This window comes from Nomascus leucogenys, chromosome 2 (genome assembly GCF_006542625.1).
Source record: "Nomascus leucogenys isolate Asia chromosome 2, Asia_NLE_v1, whole genome shotgun sequence".
Classification (NCBI taxonomy): Eukaryota; Metazoa; Chordata; class Mammalia; order Primates; family Hylobatidae; genus Nomascus; species Nomascus leucogenys.
In genome coordinates this window covers 74,176,475-74,202,663 of record NC_044382.1, presented here as the reverse complement: position 1 = coordinate 74,202,663, position 26,189 = coordinate 74,176,475, and the positions used below count along the sequence as shown (strand labels likewise).

The 26,189-nt window shown below is 39.1% G+C and overlaps 1 protein-coding gene across 1 annotated transcript; it reads right to left on the bottom strand.

Annotated features, from left to right (window-relative positions):
* Positions 1-10: 10 nt before the first annotated feature.
* Positions 11-25,434, bottom strand: LOC115831138 (cyclin-Y-like protein 1). Its single transcript, XM_030797660.1, has 8 exons — positions 25,421-25,434; positions 17,476-17,562; positions 16,980-17,121; positions 13,396-13,455; positions 10,969-11,003; positions 5,571-5,671; positions 2,360-2,395; positions 11-274 (listed from the first exon to the last, which is right to left on the bottom strand). Exons 3-8 carry the CDS (start codon positions 17,080-17,082, stop codon positions 160-162), a joined length of 450 nt encoding a protein of 149 aa, XP_030653520.1. The 5' UTR covers positions 17,083-17,121; positions 17,476-17,562; positions 25,421-25,434; the 3' UTR covers positions 11-159.
* Positions 25,435-26,189: the final 755 nt, after the last annotated feature.

Genomic DNA, 26,189 nt, shown 5'->3' with positions numbered 1-26,189 from the left:
CACATTTTGTTATTTGGATGGTATATTTACTCCCCTTAGTGCACTAATTAAACCGAGCTGCAAGTCAGCTCTTACTCCAGCATGCCCACTGGACAACACTCCTTATATAAGATGATTAGATACAACAGAGGGAAGACTTAAAGGTGGGTGATTTTGACTTCAGCATGAACTAAATACAACTCTATGAGACAAAAATAGAACCTCAAAGAAAGTGACACTTACTGAAAGTGGATGTATTGGCTCTTCCAAAATAGCCAGAGATCTATTTGCAGATCTATAAGATAAGAATGTGCATTTACGAAATTAATTCGTAATTAATTCGAATTGTTAACATCTTAGTAAAGTACCTGCTGGGAGTAGGGCATGGAGGGTGGAGGGAGATACACCTTGTTTGCTTTGCTAAAATTTGTTCACCAAAACAGTTTTTGCAAATTTTTCTCCTGATCCTGGCCTTCAGAGGGTTTCTTGACCTCTTTTTCTTCAGCACATAATGTCCTGAACTGTGAAGTCTTTTCTACATTGATGAGCCAGACTTGCCTTTAAATATTGACCCCACACTAACAGTCAATGGTAATAAATCATATCTATTTTCACTCCTCTAACCTCATGCTGGAACACAAGAACAATTTATGAAGCAGTGGTGGTTGCCAAAAAAGTTTTTAGAACTTTTAATAAATGTGAATGAGATTCAGATTTCCCCAGTCTTCCTGTAGTATACATCTATCATATTTGCTTAAGTAGTTTGAGTTACAAACTTAATTGCCTTTTTATTTTAAAAGAGGCCAGTCTTTAATGGACTTTAAAACACTAACACACTGTGTGCTCATTTAGGAAACCAGTGGTTCTCCAAATGTGGTTTGTGGACCCCTGAGATTCCCTAGAAGGCCCGTGATGTCACAACTTTTTTTTTTTTTTTTGAGGGTTTTTTTCTTTCACCCAGGATGGAGCACAGTGGTACAAACATGGCTCACTGCAGGCTTGACTCCTGGGCTCAAGCGATCCTCCTGCCTCAGCCTCCCAAGTAGCTGGGATGAAATGTGCACACCACCATGCTCAGCTAATTTTTAATTCTTTTTTGGTATAGATGGGGTCTTGCCACATTATTCAGGCTAGTCTCAAACTCCTGGTCCCAAGTAATTCTCCCACCTTGGCCTCCCCAAGTGCTGGGATTACAGGTGTCAACCACCACCTATGGCCCTATATGTTCTTATAAGAATACTAATTCAACCTGACAAACTGATTGAAGATGAAACATAAGAATAATTTATTACTTTCTAAAAGTATTAAGACATTGCTTGCTTTCTCACTGTTCAACACTTGTAATGATTGCATAAAAGCAAAAGTGGGTAAAACTGCTGGTTTCTCAGTATGAATAAAGGCTGTAGTACCAAATTATACTAGTATTCTTCCACTCTTCACTGTCCCTTGCAGTTTTTGTTAAAGTAGCCTGCTTCACTTAAGAATGTCCTTGATGAAACAGTAAAAATTCATGGTGTTATTAAATCCTGAAATCCCTTTTTAGTATTCTAAGTAGGAAGTTCACATAAAGCACTTCTGCATACTGAAGTATGGTCATGTTAAAGAAAAGCACTTGTGATTTAATTGTGAGCTGAACAAGCCAATTTTTCACAGAACACCATTTCTATCTGAAAGTATGACTGACTATCATTCTCAAAAAGAAGTCAAGTGAGCCTGTCATTTCAAGGAAAATAACAAGTGTTTGTTGTGTATAATAAAGCTAACACCTTCAAGCTAAAATCAGGACTTGGAAAACTCATACCTACTACTGTGAGCTTGACAGCATCTCAATATTTGAAGACATTTTTATAATCATGGTGATACTAATGAAAGTGAGTTTTTGACACTAGAGATGAACATGAATTAATATTTTCCAAATAGCCAATGCATAATATTATAAAAGCCGGTAAGGGGAAAGATCCATTTATTGTACAAGAAAGATCAGTGAGTATTAGTGGAACGAATTCATTGATATGTACAATCCCATTATAACTACTTTAATAAATCAGCACTTGTGAAGTTTTGGTGTGGCTAAAGAATACCCACAATTACCTGAAAGCTTTAAAAATACACATTTTTTCTACTATATCTTTGCATGAGGCTAGTTCATCTTTTTCTTTCTTCTTTACAATAAATTGCAAACAAGACATTAAAAAATACACTTTGAGACCCTCAATAATTTAAGAGGTAAAAGAGTCTTACAAAAACCCACAAATGATTCACTTTAATACTGTAAAATAAGCACTCTACAGCTTATGTCTATAGTTATGACCTAACAGCGTGTGTCCTATTATACAAAGTGATGAGCTGGAGTAACAAGGCAGGTTTACAAAGAGCTCACCTGTGTTTTATGCTGTAATATATTGCCAAAGTCACACTGTGGAGGGAAAAATATATTTGTAAGAACTGATTTTATCATTTGTTTGGCCTGAAGATATGTTTTTAAAAGGGGGAGGAGGGAACCCTCTCAGTGGCCCTGAAATCATCTTGTTCGAAACAGTACTGTATGAGCACTTTTCTTTTGTTTTAGCTCTCTGGCTTTATAGTGAAAATAGGAGAACCAAAATGCTAAGCAATATGCTGTTAGAAGACGTTTCTGCTGATGGTTAGTATATATAAATAATTACATGTTTTCCCTGTCATTTGCTTTTCTATCCATAGAACCTTTCATCCTGTGCAAGTCACTTACATCTATGTGTACATATGCTTCTATTTAGGCCATATAGTAATGTTTTGCTTTATAAGTGGCTAAGCCCTGCATTTCAGCTGATTTAGTTCACCATCACCTACTCACCCATTTGTCATTATTTCCATAAAAGCACATAATGAATGTGCTTTATACCAAATAAAGTAATTTAAAATTACCTATGCGTAATTATTAGCAGAAAATTTATTAGTAAACATAATGCACACAAAATTAATGACACTTTTAGCTATCCTGATGTAAGCAGCACTAAACACACAGTGTAACACTGCATCATACACTGTTCATGACAGGTATTTCCACATTCGTTTAAACAAAATATTAGTGAACAAATACAACTCTTCAGATGTATGTTACTGTGGTCCTAAGTCATCCTCAGATGTTGTGTGGAAGCAAACAGGGGCTTCTCTTGGATAAGTTCTGTGCTTCCATTTGCCCTCAGCATTTAAGATGAGGCTCAGAATAATTTGAGAAGGCAAATTTGAGTTGTAAAAAGTAGGCCTTAGAACATTATTAGTATCTAAGATGGATATTTCCATAGTGCCTCAAACAGTTTCATCTCCAAATTGATTTCAAAATCACAGAATTTGAAGTTACATGCTGAAAAGACCACTGAACCTTACATGACACTCCGTGAACCACCCATTTTGCAAATAAGAGAACCAAGGCTTCAAACTGATTTGCCCAAGGTCTCCACATAGTGCTTTTGTGAACTGCAGGCGTTCACGAAACACTATGGTATGGTTTAAATTTATGCATATGCACACATACGTAGAAATGACTTGCACAGGCGAAAGGCTCTATGGGTAGAAAGGAGAGCAAATGACAAGGAAAACGTGTAATTTATACGTGAGAACCATCAATCCTCCACGCAAAGGAAGCAGTGGCCCCCATGTTTGCTGCACACTGGATCACCCAAGGAGCTTTAAAAACAGCGTTACTGCCAGCTGGAGACATTCTGATTTAATTTGCACTGGGTATGATTTGGGCATCAGGGTTGTTGGCAAAGTTCCCCAGGTGATTCCAATGTGCAGCAAAGTTTGGGAATGACTGAGTTAGGGTTAAGGTCAGAATCATCTGGGATGCTTTTATCCATATAATGCCGCCTCACGTACTTAAACGTTTTTCTAAAAGGCTTGTGAGTGCCCAGACTGGAGGGAATGTGGAGCTGGGAAGATGCATGTGTTTGCAGACATATATTTTGAAGAAACATGTATATGTGATTCTAATATGGCTCACTCATCCCTTTGAGAACAATGGACTACTAACCATGAAAAACATTTTTCAAAATCTTTCCAAAAAGCCAATTTGCTGTATTAATTTGCTCAATAAACCTTCATTTCATCAAAAGTAAATATACCAAATGATCCCTTCTAAGATTTGAGAGCAAATTAAAACTAACTGTACTTCAAAAACAAACTTCTAGGCAGGGCATGGTAGCTCCTGCCTGTAATCATAGCACTTTGGGAGGCGGAGCTGGGTGGATTGCTTGAGCCCAGGAGTTTGAAACCAGCCTGGCCAACACAGGAAAACCCCATCTCTAAAAAGGAAAAAAAATCCTATTTAAAAAAAACTTATAAGAATTAGACTATGCTGGAAGAAAAAGCAGAATCTCTACTTGTTTAAGCAAGGTGAAGCTTAAAAACTACTTTTGAATTGCATACTGAAACATCAGAATCTTTTGAAATCAGAAGAAACCAGGGACTCTAGCCAAAACAGAGTGGCTTTTTACTTAGGGCTGAATACAAACATTAGGTGATGACTCCATAGAGGCCAAACCTCAGGGCTTTAGACATAGGTGGAGTCCAGTTCCTGCTGAAACAGAATTTGATCTCAATAATTATTATACATGAGAGAGGAAAAGTAACATTATTATGAGCATCAATTTACCATTGTTTTTATTATTGTACTTTAAGTTTCAGGGTACATGTGCACAACGTGCAGGTTTGTTACATATGTATCCATGTGCCATGTTGGTGTGCTGCACCCATTAACTCGTCATTTAGCATCCCTCCCCCCACCCCCAATTTTAATTAAAGTGAAAATTACTGACAAATTAGCTATCCCTCCCCCCTCCCCCCACCCCCCAATTTTAATCAAAGTGCAAATTACTGACAAATTAGCTTTAAAAGCTAGTACATTAGAAACAAAATAAAGCCTGTAAGCTAGTCATGTTTATAGACTGGAAATTTAAGTTAGGGATAAGGACATTAACAGGCTAAGGTAGTAGTTCTCAAACCGTTTTCCCAAAAATCAACACTCATAATCTAAGCAGATGTTAATAATATTCCCTGGACACCTCCAATGGAACTGAGCTTTGTTGTGACTTTTTAAATACACTTGAACCCATCATTCAAGGGTGTTTTGAAAAGGCATCTATGATTGTGGCCTATGAAGTGCTCATGCATGATGGGAAAATTTAAATGCAGATACACTATGGTACCACTGGAGGACAAGCTGTTCCTTCATCCAAGAGTAGTTTCCAAAGTAGTACCCATCATCTTAGGCCTGTAGCCCATAAAGAACTAATAATTTTTCCCAGAAACATCCAATTAAAAGCACCTCTCCTTCCCATTAGGTTCAACACTATCATAACATGAATGCATGTGCTTTTTCTGGGATTGCTTATTTGCTATCTGGCTTTTCCTTCTACCACACAGCATCTAAAGTTAAAAGAGAAACAGAAAATTCATATTTAGGTCCCAGAAATCCATATATAATTGACATCAATTTCTGAAACAGCTTGCTGAAAAGGGCAACCAAATGGCTGAAATGACAGAGGATGGCCGGGATGCTTTTAGCATACGGGGGTCTGTCACTCAGCCCTTGGCAGCCTCGTTGTACTCACTTTTCTAGTGTGTGTCTAAGATCAGGCTGGCTGACTGTGCTGTTATCTAGCAATATGGTCGAACGTGAGCTGTAGTTTCTAGCAAGAAGCCATGGAGGTATCTGAAGGAGAAGGAAGATAGAGAAAAATGTCACAATAGGCTGAACCTACAGAAGTGTGGGCTTTTTTCCTTAGTCAAAATGTCAAACAATAAAGCATTAAGGTATTTCTTATGCCCCGTGACCTGCCTGAGTGTGGTATCGTGAGCAGCTCTATGGGAAACTCATTGGAGGCGCTTAACTTCCGCAGATGATGTTTGAGGAGTGGGTTATAAAATGCCGCCCTTGCTATGATACCAATCATCAAACCTGGCAAGCCTCTATTATGAACTCCCTTTATAAATAATGGGAAAAGTTTAAAATAACATTTCATGTTTTTTTATTATGCAGTAAAAAGCAGCTGAGATTTTCTATTTGTTATTCACTAACTACAACAAAATGTCATACATTAAATAATATTGGCACAAGAAGCATTTTTATTGCAGTAAGTAAAGACCTAATACTACATTCACTAAGTTACTAATCCTAAGTGTACTCATTCAAGAGACAGTGTGATGGAACCAGCGTTTTAGAGTCAGAGACCCTGTGTGCCAGGGCAGCCCAGTGACCAAACAAGTGAGGGGCCATAGGTCTCTCTGGGCCTGTTTCCTTGGGGGAAGATAGAAAAAGTACTGCTTTAAGACTCTCTCACATCTAGAAATCAGATGATGAAAACAACTTCAGGAATTTAACTTTCACTTCATGTTTACATAAGACTGCTATTACATTACTCAAATGAGAACTTCCAAGAATACTTTACATTCATTTCAAAAGTTGATTGATTTTATTCTGTAAGTTATTTCACACACATCATGGCACTGTCCTGCTTCACTCATGCTGCTCTCTGCCCGGAATACCTATTTCTTTCCCCCTTGTCCCAGCAAGCTTCACCTCCTCTGCCTTCTGGGATCCCTCTGCCAGCAGCCACACCACAAAACATTTCCGGTTTTGTGTACTCGTCAGTCTAATTCACCGTGTGTTACATGATGGCAATTGCCTGCAGAGCATCCCCCTGGTGAGAAAGTAAGCCTCTCCTAACTGCAGCTGCTGAGCACAGAATGTGGGAGAAATTCAGGAGTTCAATAAATGCTTGACAAGTTATTTAAATCAGTTACAATTTGGAAGATAAATCTTCCTACAGTTACAAATCGGTGAAAATTTATCTGCAGTGCTATCAGAGAGGTGACAGTGAACCTTTTGAGCCCTGTAGAAAATAAAATATCTCTAAAACACTTTAAAAGTATCTATTCATTTGTCGAGAGTGCAACAGTCAATATGGAAACTGCCTCATCTGTGTTTAAAAAAATGCTCTTCCTGGCCGGGCGCGGTGGCTCACTCCGGTAATCCCAGCGCTTTGGGAGGCTGAGGCGGGTGGATCATGAGGTCTGGAGTTCAAGACCAGCCTGGCCAAGACGGTGAAACCCCGTCTCTACTAAAAATACAAAAATTAGCTGTGTGTGGTGGCAGGCATGCCTGTAATCCCAGCTACTCAGGAGGCTGAGGCAGAGAATTGCTAGAACCCGGGAGGTGGAGGTTGCAGTGAGCTGAGCTCATGCCACCGCATGCCAGCCTGCGTGACACAGCAAGACTTCGTCTAAAAAGAAAAAAAAATGCTCTTTCTTAAAAATAATGGCAGTAACCAAATCCTAGTCATCAAATAGTTGAAGAGATCAACAGCATTATTTAAAACCACAAAATACCAATTACTGTAGCTTTAAAAAAATAACTCCGATGAGCCTTCCTTCCTCCTATTGGGATATGCTTGTCTACATCATGTTATCACACTCTTCCATCAGGGTCTCCCACAAGTACGTGAAAGACAGGGTAGGGAGAAGATCTAATGGTAGTTTATAAAAGTACACAGTATTTAAAAATTGCCCGTAGCCAATAATTAGAAATATCCATACTTTCTTAACAACATTTGGCTTGTTTCAGATGCTTTTTACTATAAATTCACTTACTACTTAACAAAAATCCCAGATGTTTTTGAACAATATTACTATTTGAAGGACCAAATTCTCCTTCAAGGCAGAAATGTTTTAACTCTAGCTAAACTCTTATGTCTCTTAAGCTATTCTATTAAAGTATATACTTTACATTAACAGTGTATGTGTGTCAATGTACATACTATTATTGCCTCAAAAAACAAATATAGCATGAAAAATGAAAATGGACTCATTGAGATACTTTCATTCAAAGTCAAAGAAGGTATCCCTTAAAGTCACTACTATTAGGGGTGATACAGCATAATGCTACACCATAACAAAAGTTGTTTCTGAGGAAACATCCATATATGAGACTAAAAAGAACAGAAAAAAGATGCACCAAAACATAGACTAGTTGGTACAGCTTTAGGTGATAGCTGTCCCCATTTTGTTCTATTTAAAATTTCATATAAGGAACATATATTGGTCCGTGGTTTTTTTTTTTTTTGGAAGTCTTGCTCTGTTTCCCACCCTGGAGTGCAGTGGCCTGAACTCAGCTCACTGCAACCTCCGCCTCCCAAGTTCAACCAATTTTCCTGCCTCAGCCTCCTGTGCAGCTGGAAATACAAGTGAGCACCACCATGCCAGGCTAATTTTGGCCAGGCTGTTCTTGAACTCCTGGCCTCAAGTAATCTGCGTGCCTCAGCCTCTCAAAGTGCTGGGACACAGGTGTGAGTTACCATGCTCAACTCTCAAGATCACTTTTTTCTCCCCATTTTTTCACAAGACATGTTTCAGATATTTTTTAGATAATTAATGACTTTCAGCTGACTTAAAAATTTCTAACACTTTGTGCGCTAACAAAAACATCTCCATCTATGTTGCACAGCAATGGGACCACATGGCATGTATGAAGTTTGAATAGAATTCTTACACAAAGGCCTGAGTGGAAAAGTGTAATATGCTTATTGGAGGTATAAATAGAAATTGTCTGAATTAATGTCATAATTATGTTGAATTTAAACTTAGATTCTAAATCTAAGGGTTCTAAATTTGGCTTAAGTATGATGGATTGACCAGAAATTTATTTTCTCTTCCTTCTGAAATCTCATTAGTATTAGTCATAAAATAAAACATTATACACAGCACCAGGAGACAGGATTGATGGCAGATGATCCTGAGTCAATGCTGCAAGGTGAAAAGCAGATAGAGGAGTGGCAACCGCCATGGAAGCACAACTTTGGAGCTGACAGGGAGTGACCTGGACAGAAGCAAGCAACCTTCTTTGTTTTGAAGAACCCAACCCAGGCTCCAAAATCAGAAGCACAGGGTACCTGGGAAGGTAGGGTGAAATATACAACAGAAGCCAGCAAGGTCAACTGTAAAGCTGTGCTTAGAGCCCCAAGGCCACCTCCCCTCCCATCTTATAAGGAATCTGTATGCGCATTCTCTGGATATATTATACCTGAGGGTTTCTGGGCTCAGAGCTACTAGGGCTGAAACCTAGGAAATAGGATTAAATTGCACACACAAAGGGAAACTCCACCTTCCTTCTCAACCCTGCTTCTAGAAAGCCAGCAGCCATGCTTGCACTGCCCAGGCAGAAAATTGGGAGACCCTTCTTGGAAGAGAACTGAACCATTGTAAAGAAAATACCCTCATACCCTCATATAATACACTGATGTCCCCCAAAAGAAAAGCTGGCTCGACCTCCAAATCCCCACAATGAGACCCCTTAGTGAACAAAGGTCCTGCTTCCAAATAGAAAAAGCCTAAGACAACCACACATCGGAGAGAAGCCTTCAATGAGAGATCAAAACAACAGGAAAATGGAAGTCTTGGGACCAGTAAAAATTCAGGAGCAAAACTTTAAAAAAAAAAAATCTTAAAATACACTTAAGGAGATAAAAAAAATCAATAGAAGGATTAGCACAGAAAGTCAAAGAATCTCTAAGAAGCAGAATAAAAGACAAACTGGAAAATGGGAGGGGAAGAAATTAAAGATCAATGCAGAAATACTGGTCTAAGAGGCCCAACATCTGAATCATACGAATACTAAAATAATAATAATAAAACAGAGAAAATAAGAAAATTCTCTAAAAGAGATAGTCTGCAGGCTTAATGGCCGCAATAAAATAAAAGGTCCCCACGAAGCTGTATCGTACAATTTCAGAATCCCAGGAATAGAGAAGATCCTAAAAAGCTCAAGAAATGTAAAAAATGGTTACATATGATGCATCACACAAAGGCAATAGTTTCAAGAACAGTATAATGAAAACACAATAGAGAAATGTCTTCAGCAACATGAAATTTAGTTTTCACTCTAGAATTTTATACTCTTTAACAAAGGAGGGGTTTTGAGAGAGGCTAGATCTCTATACATATGTGTCCATGAGCCTTTCCTCGGAAACTGTGCTCCAGCACCACTGGGGAGTAACACAAGGCAGAGGGCAATGCACAGTCTAGGAGTCAGGGATCCAACGTGAGTGGGCGCAGAAGAGTTCAGAGAGGGCTCCCAGGAAAACAGGCCCAGGACAGCCTAGGGAAACATAATCTATCCTGGAGGGGGATAACCAAAGGCCAAGGAAAGTTGCTCCAAGAAAAAACATGCAACATATGTTTTAGTAGATAAAACATTATTTCTGTTAGGCATGTGACAAATGTTACAACACTTGGGGAAGAATAGCTGTCAAAAAAGAGGCAAAGGAACATAGTCAGAAAATTAATTCCATACACAAAATAATGAAGGATATGAAAACAAAGAGGCCAGCTGGGGGGTAATGGTCGCATTTGGCTTTATGAGCTATCATGGGCTAGGAAAAGGGGGGGTTGTCTGGTAGAAGTACAGAAGTGTTCAGATTTCAGAAATATTTAAGAGAAAAAATGAAGGATGTACAAGGAGGAGGCACAGTCAGAATACTATATGACTCAGCAGTGAATAATGTGTGCATACCCATAATCATGTAAATATCAATTAGTGATTTAATTAAAAATGTGTTACAGGTGGAAGAAACAGAGAGTGAAATAAGATCACAGTGGTGTGAGGAAGCTATGCTTTCACCCGCTATGACAGGAAGTCAGCAGAAAGTGTTGAAGAAAGTGGACTTAGCTATTTTTAATTTTACTTGAATACAAAAGATTAAATATTTAAGGCAGATATTTATATCACAACCAAATTGTGTAACTTAAATGTCAGACACCCTTAAAAATGGGCACAGTAAGCTAAAGACTTTCCTGCATAAATCCGATACTTAGGAAAATAGAAGAAATTCAGAAATTCCATCAAAAAGGGATCATGCTGACAGCACTGGCTCCCTGTTAAATATTTAAAGAATCATGACAGATAGACTTTTAATTCAAACAATTAATTTCTTAACTTTTCAAAAGCTTACTTACATAATATAGGTGAGAGCTCCTCCTCTCTTCTTGCACTAAGAATGAAAAAATAACGAATCAATTCCGGTATAAATACCATAGAATAAAAGTAGTTGTTGATCACCTGATTATCACTATATAAAATGAGATAAAATTCCGTTTTTAAAAATTCTTACCAACAGAATTTATAATTTAAATAATCTGGCATGATGAATCTCGTAAAGTAAAATCTAAAAATATAGTTTTACTTTTTGACCTAACAGATATTTTATTACACAAATACGAAAGAATCCCCACGTACATAAGGAAAGGCAAAACAAATTAGGCAAGTGTGTGCCCTGCAAATCTCATGTTGAAATGTAGTGCCCAGTGTTGGAGCTGGGGAAGTGTTTGGATCACAGGGGCAGATCCCTCATGAATGGCTTAGCACCATCCCCCTGGTAATGAGTGAGTTCCTGCTCTGAGTTCATGCATAATCTTCTTGGCTTTTTGTTGTTGTTGTTGTTGTTCTGAGACGGGGTCTCACTCTGATGCCCAGGCTGGAGTACAGTGCCGTGATTATGGTTCACTGTAATCTTGACCTCCTAGGCTCAACTGATCCTCCCACCTAAGCCTGCGGAGTAGCTGGGGCTGCAAGCACGCACCATCACACCTGGCTAATTTTTAAATTTTTTGTAGAGACGGGGTCTCACTATGTTGGCCAAGGCGGGTCTCAGACTCTGGCCTCAAGTGATTTGCCTGCCTCAGCCTCCCAAAGTGCTGGAGTTATGGACATGAGCCACCAGACCTGGCCTGACCTGCTTGTTTAAAAGCAGGCGGCACCTCTCACTCTCTCTTGCTCCTTCTCTCACCATGTGAGAGGTGACTTCACCTTCCACCATGATTATTAGGTTCTTGAAGCCCTTGCCAGAAGCAGATGCAGCACCACACTTCCTGTGCAGCCTGTAGAACCGTGAGTCAATAGAGCCTCTTTTCTTTATAAATTATCCAGTCTCAGGTATTCCTTCATGGAAATGCCAAAATACAGGACAGATGAGAAATTTAGCTAATAAAAAATGTACCTATTGTATATCTGAACCCCTAGCCTGTAGTGTTTTCTGATTCTACATTTACACATAGCTTACTTTCATTACCAGGATCTAATAGCTGACAGCTCTAAGAACCAATTTCTGGCCAGGAGCCAATCTCTAGATGCACTACAGTCCCTGCAAGCATCCCAAAGGACTTATCGGTCATCTACTAATATGTTACTGAAAAAACAAATGGGTCTTTACACAACTGAAAAGTAGCCTCTCTTAAACTCAGATGTTAAAATGAGTGTCTAACCTAATTGAACATGGTATCCTCAGCACACAAAATCATTTTATTCTAACACAGGTCCAAAGAATAAAAGCTACGAGGGGGACTTGGGCCACACTTTGTTCTCCACAATGCCTCCTCCTTTGAAGTTGAACTGGTCTCACTGACACACATTTCTCACTGCTGAAGAGACGAGGACATGGGGTAGGTTTTCTTCCACTTCCATGCACTCTATGTGTGAGAAGCCCATGGTTCTGGAAGAAACTGAGAAATACAACAATCCTAACCAGAAGTTACCAGCTCAAGACAGGCAAAGTCCACACAAACTATGGAAACGCAGGGGAGAAACCCATTTTTTATTGTGCTGCGTTACTTCAGATGTTATTATATATATATATAGTTACTTCAGATGTTATTATATATATATATATATATTGTATTCTTGCTGTTGAAAATAACTAAAAAACATGGTGTATGGCTTTTTTTGAAAATAAAGTAAGATTTAGCAGAATGTTACAAAAAATAAGCAGGAGTACAGAAAACTCCTACAGTTTTAATTCTCATCCTTAAACAAGCAGGATGTGGAAAATTTACACTAGTTTCACACACTAAGGCTAACCTGGAAAACCGCACAGGCCATATTTACATTTCCATTACATTTGAATGAATAAGTTCTGAGTAGCATGAACATGGATGTGATAGGCTCATGTGGTTAGAGCACTGTGTAAAAAGGAGGCCAAAATCACAGATCCAATCTAGAACAATGGATTCTTTTCATTTGTTCAAGTGAAATCCAACCTGTAGCCTAAATCCTATCACTCATCATTAAAATGGACTCTTTGGAGCAAGGGAAAAATGGCGAAGACGTATGAAGAAAAAGGCATAAGTCCATGACTACTACATTAAATCATGTGTCCAATTAATTGCATTGATAACAATGTCACCAATTGTGTAAACACAAAGTCTGCATGTTTCCATGAACAGTGACAACTAAAGGAAATTATGTCACACATTAAAATAAGACAAGTAAATGTATGAAAAGTTGAAACATTTTTAACTAATATCTGAGTTCCTCTAAATATGTTCTGTAACACGCAAAACAGAAAGTTTGTAGTTTTTTGCTTGGAGGAAGAAACCATATTGTCTTACCACTCATTTGATATTTTCTCAGGAAGAGTGTGCTTTCCCTTGGATGGTCAGAGGCAAAATCTGTAGAGGAAGAAGAAGGAAAAACGTAATAATTTAGATGAGTAGAAAAGATTCTTTTTAAACCTACACATCCATTTTAATCACTCTTAACAGTCTTGAGAAAAGATTTTAGCAATAAATGTAAAGAAAATAAGGCCACAATGTCCCAATTCTGCTGAAGAATGCGAAGATCACAGATGTTCTCCACGTACGTGGAACAAAACCAGGCTGTGTCTGGGACTTCTTTTTAAAACTTGCACCTAAATAAACTGATGTAACTTGTAGATGAATCATATACATGCCCTCCTCCTTCTACTTATCAAATAGAACCACCCTCCTCTATGCTGCTATTTCAGCACATTTCAGGGAAAGTCTCAAGCAGCAAGTGATGCTGTGGTCAATTAGTGTCAGACACTGGCTCCATATATCAAATATATAAAAACAAAGAGCTGTTTTAGGCAAAAAACAATTTGGTAAAGAGACAGGGTCTCACTCTGTTGCCCGGACTGGAGTGGTGCAGTGGTGCCATGGAGCCAGCATAGCTCACTGAAGTCTCAAACTCCTGGGCTCAAGTGATCCTCTTGCAGCTGAGACTATAGGTGCAAGCCACCATAGCTGGTTAAGTTTTAACCTTTTTTTTTTTTTTTTTTTTTTTTGTAGAGACAGGGTGACGCATGAGACATACATGAAAATGTGTTATAAATCCTAAAGAATGATATAAAGAGTCTATTTTGGGCTCTCTTCCAACACTGCCCATCTACTACCTAGTGTGTAAAACCACTCAGGCTTACCTTACACCACCAAACAAGGAAAAACTTTCACAAGTACTTGCATGCTTTGTGTATAAAGGTACAACTCATTCACATACTATCTTAGGTCATTCACGATTTTTGAATATTCCAAGAGTACAGTACTTTCCAGGTACAAAGGCACATTCATCATGAAGCTTAATTATTCTAACGTTTAAATAAATCAAGAGGCCAACCAAAGTTTAAACAGAAGAGCTGTAAGACACTTCCACCATAGGAATGAAATCTGTAGCGTACATTTTCTATTTTGAAAACTTAGTTTTTGGCCAGCCTGGGGAGATGAGAAAGGGGCAGAACTGGGCACTGGGGTAGGGAGGAGGAGAGAAACCACCAGATGCCGTAGGGAAAAAGAATGAGGGGTGGGGGCAGGCAGGCACGAAGCAAGGCCAGTCCTCCTGCCTGGTCTGGTCCCTGGGCCTAGGAAAGCTGGCTAGGGGCAGCAGGGAGGAACCCAAGGCTGTGGATGCCTCTAGGGGGGACCTTGGGTCAGTGGCGGCCAGAGGCGCGCCTGAGGGAAAATAGTATCAGCCGCCTCCTTACATTTGGGCATCTCCTGGTCGCTGATGTGCTGCAGGTCATGGCCCTCTTGGGCTCCGAAATCCGACGGGGCAGGCTCCACAGCAGTGGGGTGTGGTGCCACTGCCACCTCCACCTCCGTGATGTTACAGCTGCAGAGTGATTCCGCCCGCCGCACCCTGTGCTGTCTTTGCTTGGGGCTGGCATTAGGGAGCAGAGTCTTCCATCTGTGGCGGCTCCACTCCTCTCTGCCTTGGCCTGCACCTTTGCTTGACGCTGCCTTATAGATGTCAGCGCTGCAGGACAGCTCCCCAGACCTCCTGTGCTGGCCCCGCTTGGGGCTGGCGTTGGTGCACAAGCAACAGCTCAGCGTGTTCCCCATGGGGTAGCTTGGCTCCTCTCCGGCAGCTTTGGCCCTCCCTTGCTTCCAAGTCTGCAGAGCTCAGCACTTCCTCCACCTCATCCCAGCAAATGTACGCTGGCAGGGCCAGTCCCTGGCAATGGGGCTGCACCCCACTAGCAGCCTGCACCTCGCCTCAGATGCCTCCCCTCAGCTGACTTGTCTGCAAGGGTCCCTTGGGAACCTGCTTGGTTTATTTAGAATGGGTCTAGATGCAACAAGCTGTAATTGCAGGGAAGAGAGCACAGAGGGAGCTCCTCCTCCTTCCACTGCTTCCCACCAACTGAAGGAGGTTGCCCTGACAACCGGCAGAGCTCCCTCCTCCTTCCCAGGAACCAATCAGGCCCAGAGTCCCTTCCACGTGCCCCGCCCTCATTGTGATGTGGGAGCCTAGGCACGTGGCTCACCAGGCCCCGCCCTGCTGGCAGCCCTGCCCACACCTTTCATTCATTGCTAGCTGCTGGGAGCTTTCAGGATTCTCCACTGTGAGGAAGACCTTATGGTTTCAACAAAGGAAGAGGCTTATGTAAAAGAAAACCAGGCCAGGCGCGGTGGTTCACATCTGTAATCCTAACACTTTGGGAGGCCGAGGCAGGGGAGTCATGAGGTCAGGAGATCGAGACCATCCTGGCTAACATGGTGAAACCCCATCCCTACTAAAAATACAAAAAAAAAAAAAAAAAAAAAAAAAAATAGCCGGGTGTGGCAGCACGCACATGTAGTTCTAGCTACTCAGGAGCTGAGGCAGGAGAATCACCTGAACCCAGGAGGCGGAGGTTGCGGTGAGCCAAGGTCACACCATTGCACTCCAGCCTGGGTGACAGAGCAAGACTATGTCTCAAAAAAAAAGAGAGAATAGAAGAGAACAGAGGGGAGGGGAAAGGAGGAAAGGAGAGGAGAGAAAACCACCACATAATAAGATTTTAAATGTGATCCTAATGGCTTTTTTTTTTTTAGATGGAATGTCGCTCTTGTTGCCCAGGGTGGAGTGCAATAGCGCGATCTCAGCTCACCATAACCTCCACCTCCTGGGTTCAAGTGATTCTCCTGCCTCAGTCTCCCAAAGTGCTGGGATTACAGGCGTGAGCCACCGTGCCCAGCCTGTGATATTTTTTTTTTTTTTTAAGAGACAGGGCCTCACTTTGTCACCCAAGCTGGAGTGCAGTGGTGCAATCATAGTTCACTGTAGCTTTTTAACTCGTGGGTTCAAGCAATCCTCCTACTTCTACCTCCTGAGTAGCTGGAACCACAGATGTGTGCCACCATGCCTTCTTAATTTCTAAAATTTTTTATAGATGAGGTCTTGCTATGTTGCTCTAGCTGGTCTCAAACTCCTAGCCCCAAGCGATCTTCCCACCTCAGCCTCCCAAAGTGCTGGGATTACAGGCAGGAGCCACCACATCCAGCCTAAAACTTTTAAGAAGCAGCTTACAACTTCCATTAACCCATGGAAAGCAAACATTGGAAATATGGCTGCCCAGAAATCTGCAAATGTGATAATGGCTAAAGGCTATTCTGTCAGACACAGCCACCGTTGATATCACACATCCACCCTCATTGAAAGCTAAGTATGATAAGAAGGGAAGTACACAGAAACCACAACATCAAGACTTTGAATGACAGTTGAACTAGTTGACCTTGAAAGTTTCTTTCACATTCTATAATGTTATGGCTTTATCAACCTTCTCTCTCTCCATGCCCAAGCATATCCCAACAACCTTTTTGAAGGAAGAGAGGAAGACTCAGATCCTTAATCAGCATTTAATGCTGAAATAAATTATGTCTGGTTTTTATATTAAAAATTACTAAATATAACATACCTTCAGTTCCATCTTTAGCATTTTCTTGCAGGTCAGAGAAGACTGTAGGTTTCACCGAGACAGCACCATAACCTTCATTATTATGTATTATATGATTCACCATGGATATCTTGGGAATGTCACAATGTTCATCTAAGAAGTCCTGTGGCAATGAAAACAAATGTTCTAGGAACTGTCATATTCAACATTTCCTGCTTTAAAAATCTTCTGTATTCACACTATTCTAAAAATAAAGGGGAAAGGCTATGCTTAGTTCCATGTTGTAGCACAGTTTGAGCCCTTAGTGACACAGCTTTCCTCTATCATTTCTGCAGATCTATAGGTAACAAAGCATTATCACCAGAGAGTCCAATCACTGACTACTGATATTATCGAAAGGTGTATACTGTTCATGTTTTTCAAAACCAGAAAATAGAACCCAACTATTTAATAAAGCATAATTTGTAGGTGAAGCCATTCTATCCATTGACAAGTGGGTGTTTTGGCCAATGCTCACCTTAATGAAGATCCCTTCCTTGCAGTGGTGGATCCCATTGTCACTCAGGGTGCACTGACTCCCAGGGTAGATTTCTATACGGGCACCCTATGAGTCACAGTTTGAGAAAATGACAATCAGTTCTTAAAAGGCAAGAATATAAGAGTTTATTATAATTACTTCTTAGCCTTTAACACAGTACAAATGTACAGCACAAAGATAAAGTATTTTACAGATAAATTTTATCAGCCATTTTTAATCAACATTTCCATTTGTTCCATTTCTAGCAAGTTGTTGACAATTTATCACTTTCAAAACCACACACACACACACACACACACACACACACACACTTGCCTAAGTGCCAACAGTTAATTCTTGTTCTACTTTTTCATTCTAGATAAATGTTTTCTGATTCTGCCAAAGAAAGGTCATTTAATAATTTTGTCAAAAGATGCACTTATTCAAAATGACCATTCTCTCAGATACTCAATTAGTTGGAGAAAAGTATTTGAATTTAGTAAAATACTGTAATTTGAGGATAGAAACAAGACCCCACATTTTCCAAAACGTGCCAGTTTTAAAATACCCCACCCAAATTAAAAATCATTTCTATGAGTGAAACAATGGCTTTCCCTACCACACACGTTAACGTTAGCAGCCAGTACAAATGTCATTCAAACAGAGTAACCAGAAGGATCAAACATGACACTATTCTCTCACACCTCATGGCACCAAAAAACATAAAAGTAATAAGAATTTCTTTCCTAATGCTATGCAAGGCACTCTGGGAAACAAAAATAATTCACTCAAACCTCTATAGTTATTTCAGCAACCATTTTGGAATAATTTAATACACAACAGCATCGATGAAGAACAGTTGCTATAACCATTGATGACACATCTACTGCATGTATGTTCAGTTAATTTTCTAGTACCAGTAGTATTCCATGAGAAAACATTTATGATTACTTAACCCTGTACATATGCCCGAACCATATGTATACACCAATCTAACTCTCTGTAGAGAGGATTTTAAAAATGTGCTAATTGGGCCTTCTTCTAAGAGATTTTCAATTTGGGGTTGTGTGTAAAAAAAAGGTTTAGGGGTGATTACATTAAAAAATATCTACAGCAAGATAGTTAAAATTAAATATCAAACTATCAAGAATCACATAAAATTTGTAAAGGAGAACAATTAAAACCAGCAGTCATGTAGCAAATGAAAGTCATATTCAAAATATGTTATGAAAATGTACAGATAATTTGTCAATTAAAAAGTAACTGAGGAGCCTGCCACTCCTGGGATGATGGAGCAGATGTCCCTATTCCTCCTGCTAGGTACGACCAAAAACCGTGGGCATTATATATAAAACAAGCATAAGACAGAAAAGTGGAGAGAAGAAGGCAGACCAGCTAGGGACCTCAGGACCCAAGAAACAACACCAACACAGTGGTTAAGTTCCTTTCTTTTTGCTTCATATTCCCTAGACTTGGAGCTGAAGAAGCCAGCAATCCAGTACACCAACAGACATACACCTAAAACAAAGCTGCTCTAATGAAAGGACTAAGCAACCTAGAAAGACAGAAAACTTTTAGATAATAATAGCTCTATTCCAGGTAAACACCACAGCATAAAACAGCTGCCCAAATCTCACCCACGCCAGCAAAGATCAAGAGAAAAACCTAAACTTTTTCTCCCTCAAGGATGTAACCAGGTACCACACCTTGACTGGGGCAGTACCAGAGAAGATCAAGCAAGGAGCCAGGACTTTCATCCCCACCAACCACAGTTACAAGGCCCTCCCTGCAGCAGTGTCAGTGAAAACTATACGAGGAGCCTGGACTTGTACTCCGACCTGGCAGTGCCAAGACAACCACTCCCTCCCTACTGGGGCAGTGTCAGAGCAGGCCTACTGGAGATTCCAGACTTTCACCATTGCCCAGTGGTAACAAGACCACTCCCATATATCACAGTGCCAGTGGAGACCATGTAGGAAGCTAGACCTCCCACATCTACATAGCAGTAATGAGGAGCTCCTCCACCCAACTTGGGTATCAATGGAGGCCAAGTGGGAACCATGACTTCTACCTCCACCAGTAACAAGATGATGCCCCTCTACCCCCAACCCTGTCCCTTCTTGTAGTAGTATCAGAGAAGCCAAGTTAAAACAGAAGATCCAGAGTCTCACAACACAATACAAAAATATCCAACTTTCACTTGAAAATCCTTGTCATACCAAGAATGAGGAAAATGTCAAAAAGAATAAGACAATCAACAGATGCCAAAACCAAGATGTCAGAGATGATAGAATTAACTGGCAGTGATTTTAAAGCAGCCATGATAAAAATGCTTCAATAAGGAATTATGAACGCACATAAAACCAACGAAAAATGAAAGTCTCAGCAAAGAAGTAGATGATATAAAAAACCAAATGGAAATTTTAGAACTGAAAAACACAATAACGAAAATAGAAACTCAGTGGATGTGCTCAACAGCAGAATGAAAACAACAGAGGAAAGAATCAGTGAACTGGAAGATAGAACAATAAAATTTACCCAAAAGCAGAGAAAACATGCTGAAAATGAAAAGTAAACAGAGCTCCAAAGTTCTGCTGGAACATAACAAAAGATCTAATACTCATGTCATCAGAGTTCTGGAAAGAGAAGAGAAAGAGGGTGAGGCTAAAAACATACCTGAAGAAATAATGACTAAAAGCTTGCAAATTTGGCAGGATTTGGATAACAAGTCTACAACAAGAAGCTGAGCAGACCCCAAACAGGATAAACTCAAAGAAATCCATGCCAAAATACATCAAAATTAAACTAGTGTAAGCTAAAAACAAAAATTTGAAAGCATCAATGAAAATTTTATGCCTTACCTATAGGAGAGAAAATGTGATTGGCAGCATCAGAGACCATGGATGCCAGATGAAAGAGACACAGTATTGTTCAAGGGCTAAAAGAAAAACATTGTCAACCCAGAATCCTATAACCAGTGAAAATATTCTTCAGGAATGAAGAGGAAATCAAGGTATTCTCAGAAGAAGGGAAAATAAGAAAATTTGTCCCCAGCAGACCTATCTTCATAGAATGACTAAAGGAAGTTATCTAAACAAAAAAGAAATGATAAAAGAGAGGATCTTGGAACATCAAAAGGAAAAAAAACTCATTAAGCCAAGATATAGGTAAATACAATAAGCTTTCCTTCTCTTGAGTGTTCTAAATTATGTTTGACATTTGAATCAAAAATCATAAAATTGTGTAATATGGTTCTAGATGTATGTATGTAAAGGAAAAGTTTAAGACAATTATAAAAAGGAGATGGTAAAGAATAATAAAGGGAGGCAAGGTTTCTACACTTTACTTGGAATGGTGACACCAGTAAACTGTGATGTTATGTATGTATCATATACAACCTAGAGCAACCACTAAAAAAGCTATACAAAGAGATATTCTCAAAAACAAATGCAATTCTGAAAAATGTTGGGGTATCCACAGGATGGCAGAAAAAAAGCAAATCAACAAATGAAAAGCAGAACAAACAGAAAACATAAAATAGCAGACTAAAGACTTAACATCAATAATTAAATGTGAGTGGTCTAAATACAATTAAAAGACAAAGATTGCCAAATTGGATTAAAAACATGACTCAACTGTATGTTGTCTACAACTCACTTCAAACAGAATATAGGCAAGTTGAAATTAAAACAATAGAAAAAGACATATCATGGAAACAATAATCAAAGGAAAGCAGGTGTGGCTATATTAATATCAGATAAAGTAGACTTTAGAGCAAAAAAAATTACCAGAGACAGACATAAAGTAATCATAAACATGCTGACTCACCAAAAAGACATAGCAATCCTGAACGAGCATACACCAAATAACAGAACTGCAAAATATGTGAAGCAAAAACTAATAGTACTGAAAAGGCAAACAAACAAATTCAGTTATAATTAGAGATTTCAACACCCCTCTCTCAACAATTGGCAGAAGAAAAAAATCAGAAAGACTACAAAAGAACTCAACATCACCAACCAATTTGATCTAGTTGACATTGTGTAGAAGATACCACGCAATGACAGCAGACAGAATGTGAGAATGACTCACTTTCTTTTCATTTGCTCACAGAATATGTATCAAGATAGACCATATCTTGAGCCATAAAAGAAACCTCTAGAAATTTAAAAGAATTAAAATCATATAGTATGTTTTTTGCCCACAGTGGAATGAAACTGGAAATCAACAACAGAAAGGTAACAGTAAAACTCCAAATATTTAGAAACTAAACAACACACTTCTAAATTCTGCATGAATCAAAGCATAAAAATAAAAAATATCAAAATTTACAAAACAGCTAGAGCAATGCTGAGAGACAAGTTTATAGCATTAAATGCTTACATTAGAAAAGAGAAAAAGTCTCAAATCAATCATCTAATCTCTCAGGTGGAAAACCCAAAACAAGTAAAATAAACCCAAAAGAAGCAGAAGGAATGAAATCGTAAAAAGAACATAAAAAAGTAAAAATTAACATTAAAATTAAATTTAAAAAAAGAACTAAAATAAATGAAATTGAAAACAGAACAATTATCAAAAAGAAAAAATACACAGAACAATGAAACAAAGAATTGGCTCTTAAAAGAGAGAAGACACAAACTACCAATATCAAATATGAAACAGGGATCATTACTATACACCCTGCAGATATCAGAAGAATAAGGAAATACTACAAACAATTCTGTAAATATAAACCTGACAACTTAGAAGTAGGGGTCCAATACCACAAAAAGCACAAACTACCAAAATATACTCAATATGAAAAGGTCATTTGAATACCCTTTTAACTATTAATGAAATTGAATTCATAATTTTAAGATTCCGAAAGAGAAATCTCCAGGCCCAGGTGATTGCACTGGAGAAATCCATCAAACATCTAAAGAATGAACAGCAATTCTACACAATCTCATCTACAAAATAGAAGAGAACACTTCAGTATTCATTTTATGAAGCTATTATTATCGATAAAACCAGACAAAGACAGTGGCACAGAAAACCAAAACTGGAGTCCAATATTCATGAATATAGATGCAAAATTTCCTAACAAAAGATTAGCAAATATAAATCAGCAATATATAAAAAGAATTATATACCATGACCAAGTGGGGTTTATGCCACAGTGGCAAGGCTCGCTCAAAATTTGAAAATCAACCATTGTAACCCACCATTTTCTGTTTTCCAATAAGAAAAATCATGTGATCATATCAATATATCCAGAAAAAATTACTAAAAGTCAGCCTATTCCTGAGAAAGGAACTCAGAAAAAAAGTAGTCAACATCCACTTATGATAAAAATTCTCAAAAAAAAAAAAAAGAAAAAGAAATAGAGCAGAAATTCTGCAGCTTGAAAAAGAATATCTAAAAACCTGGTCAACCATATTCTTTTTGATGGAATACTAAACATATTCTCCCTAATATCAAAACCAAGGTGAGGAGGTCTGCTTTCATAGTGCCGGAAATTCTAGCCAGTGCAATAAGGCAAGGGGGGAAAAAGGCATAAAGATTAGAAAAGAAAAAAGAGAACCTGCCCTTATTTGCAGATAACAATACTCTCTATATAGAAAATCCCAAGGAATCTACAAAATCATTCCTATAAGTACGGTTTAACAAAGTCATAGGATATAGGATAAACATATAAAAATAAATTATGTTTCTATATACTAGCAATGAACATATGGACATTGAAATGAAAAATATCACAATCACTCAAAAAAGTGCAATAATTAGGTACAAATCTAACAAAACACATATAACCTTTGTATGCTGAAGAGTATATGATGCTGATGAAAGAAAACAAAGATTTGGCTGGGTGTGGTGGCTCATGCTTGTAATCCCATCACTTCGGGAGATGGAAGCAGGAGGACTGCTTGAGCCTAAGAGTTGGAGAACAGTCTGGGCAACATGTCAAGACCCCATCTCTACAAAAAGTAAAGTAAAAAATATTAGCTGGGTGTAGTGGCATGCACCTGTGGTCCCAGCTACTTGAGAGGCAGAGGTGGGAAGATGGCTTGAGCCCAGGAGACTGAAGCTATGCCATGAGCCATGTTCATGCCACTGCACTCCAGCCTGGGTGACAGAACAAGACCTTATCTCAAAAAAAGGAAATCAGAGATTTTAAGTAAATGGAGAAATACATTGTGTTCAAAGACTGGAAGGCGTTAATCCTTCCCAAATTGACATATGGGTTTATTAAAGTTCCTATCAAAATCTCAGCATGATCTTTTGTGGATATAGACAAAATTATTTTAACATTTGTATTGAAAATCAAAGGAACTAGAGTAGCTGAAACAATTTTGAAAAAAAAAGTAGGAGAAATCACTCTACCTGATTTTAAGACTTAATGTATAGCTACAGGTACTGGTGGAGGGATGGCTACACAGATTAGTGAAACAGAATAGGAAAAGAAATGAACCGTGACCTAAACCTCACACCTTACACCAAAATTAACTAGAAAATGGATCACAACCTTATGTAAAATATAAAGCTATAAAATTTTTTTTAAACATAGGAGAAAATCAGGATCTATGGCTAGGCAAACAGTTCTTATCACCAAAACCTCGACTCATAAAAGGAAAAACTGATACACTGGACTTCATCAAAATTAAATAGTTTGCTCCATAAAAACCCGTATGAAGAAGGTGAAAAGACAAGCTACAGAGTGGCAAAAAATGTCTCCAAACCACATACCTGACAACGGACTAGTATCTAGAATATACAGAGAACTCTCAAACCTCTACAGTAAAGAACAAACAATCCAATTAGAAAATGGGGCAAAAGTCACAGATATTTCACTAAAGAGGATATAAGGGTGGCAAATAAGCATATGAGAAAATGCCTGACGTCATTAACAACTGGGGAAATGACAATTAAAACCACAATGAGATATCACTACAGACTTAATCAGAATGGCTAAAACAAAAAATAGTCAAAACACCAAATGCTCTTGAGGACATGGAGAAACTGGACCACTCAAACATTGCTAGTGGGAATGTAAAATGGTACAACTACTCTGAGAAACATTTTAGCGATTTCTTTAAAAAAAAAAAAACACTAAACATGGAACTACCATATGACCTACAATTGCATCCGTGGGCATTTACTCCTTAAAAAATGAAAAATGTGTTCACACAAAAACCTGTACCTGAATGTTTACAGCAGCTTTACTGACAACAGGCAAAAACTGGAGACAATCTAGACACCCTCCCACAAGTGACTAAACAAACTGTGGAACAACCACGCATTGGACTATTCCTCCACAGTAAAAAGCAGCAAGCTATTGGTACATACAACGACCCAGGTGAAGCTCCACAGAACCACACTAAGTGAGAAAAGCCAATCCCAAAAAGCCACATACTGTGTGATTCCATTTCTACATTTGTGAAATGAAATCAGTAGAAGTGAAAAACAGCTTAAGGTGTGCCTGCAGTTAAGGAAGTGGTTGGTGGGAGAGGCAGGTGAGTTTGGCTCTAGGAGGGCAGCATGAGGGGTCCTTGTGGTGATGGGAATATTCTTCCACTTGACTGGATCGATGTCAGTATTCTGGTTGTGATGTTGTACGACAGTTAAACAAGACGTTACTGTTAGGGAACACTGGTGAAGGGCATAATGCAGGATCTCTCCCTGTTATTTCCTACAACACTGTGTGAATCTACAATCACAAAGTTATAATTTTAAGGACCTAAACCTCTCTTAAAGCTACATAAAGTAATTGTGAGATTTACTACTTTTCTTTTGTCATTTGAAAATGCTTCATGAGAAGACCCTTGCACAGTTGAGTCTGACTGACTTGGTAGAGATGACTGTCTGAAGACAGTGGGAGTACACACATACATCTTGGTCCCATATTTCATATATTCATTTACAACTTAAACCCAAACTACTTCCCCAAGAGGACAAGAGCTTTTACCTTGGCTCCATATAAACTGAGTTCTGGCCGGGTGCGGTGGCTCACGCTTATAATCCCAGCACTTTGGGGGGCCGAGGCGGGCGGATCACTAGGTCAGGAGATCGAGACCACGGTGAAACCCCGTCTCTACTAACAATACAAAAAACTAGCCGGGCGTGGTGGCGGGCGCCTGTAGTCCCAGCTACTCGGAGAGGCTGAGGCAGGAGAATGGCGTGAACCCGGGAGGCGGAGCTTGCAGTGAGCCGAAATCGCGCCACTGCACTCCAGCCTGGGCGACAGAGCGAGACTCCGTCTCAAAAAAAAAAAAAAAAAAAAAAAACTGAGTTCTTCATTAGAAACTCTGGCGATGTCCACGCTGTGACTCTGGTCGTCTCACACTGCAGCACACAGTTTTCCAGCATAGTCTTACCACGGTGAACAACTGGGATGAAAACACACGCTGACTGTTTTAAGAAGTAATGTGCCTTTTCCAATGTTAGAGATAGCCTGGTGCTGACATTAGCTATGGTCCAAGTATTTCTCAATGGCTACGATTTAAATTTTCTTACCTAATTTACAAATTCATAAAATATAAAACAATGACTATTTTGAGTTATTTTCTACAATCTAAAAGCACCATTCTTTAAAAAGAATGACTTGATCTCAGATACAAAAGCACTTTCCATTACCAGAAAACAAGAAAAGTATCAGAGAGCAATTTTTCTGAGTATCTCGGAAGAAAAAGACCTTGATTGAAGAAAGGGGATACAAAGATTCCAGGAAACAAATC

Coding starts and splice junctions, on each gene's coding strand:
- LOC115831138 (XM_030797660.1), bottom strand. CDS start 17,082: ATGGTGAATCATATAATACATAATAATGAAGGTTATGGTGCTGTCTCG. Junction 13,456..16,979: donor TGCTAAAGATGGAACTGAAG/GTATGTTATATT, acceptor CTTCCTCTACAG/ATTTTGCCTCTGACCATCCA. Junction 5,672..10,968: donor GGAGCTCTCACCTATATTAT/GTAAGTAAGCTT, acceptor CTTCTCCTTCAG/ATACCTCCATGGCTTCTTGC.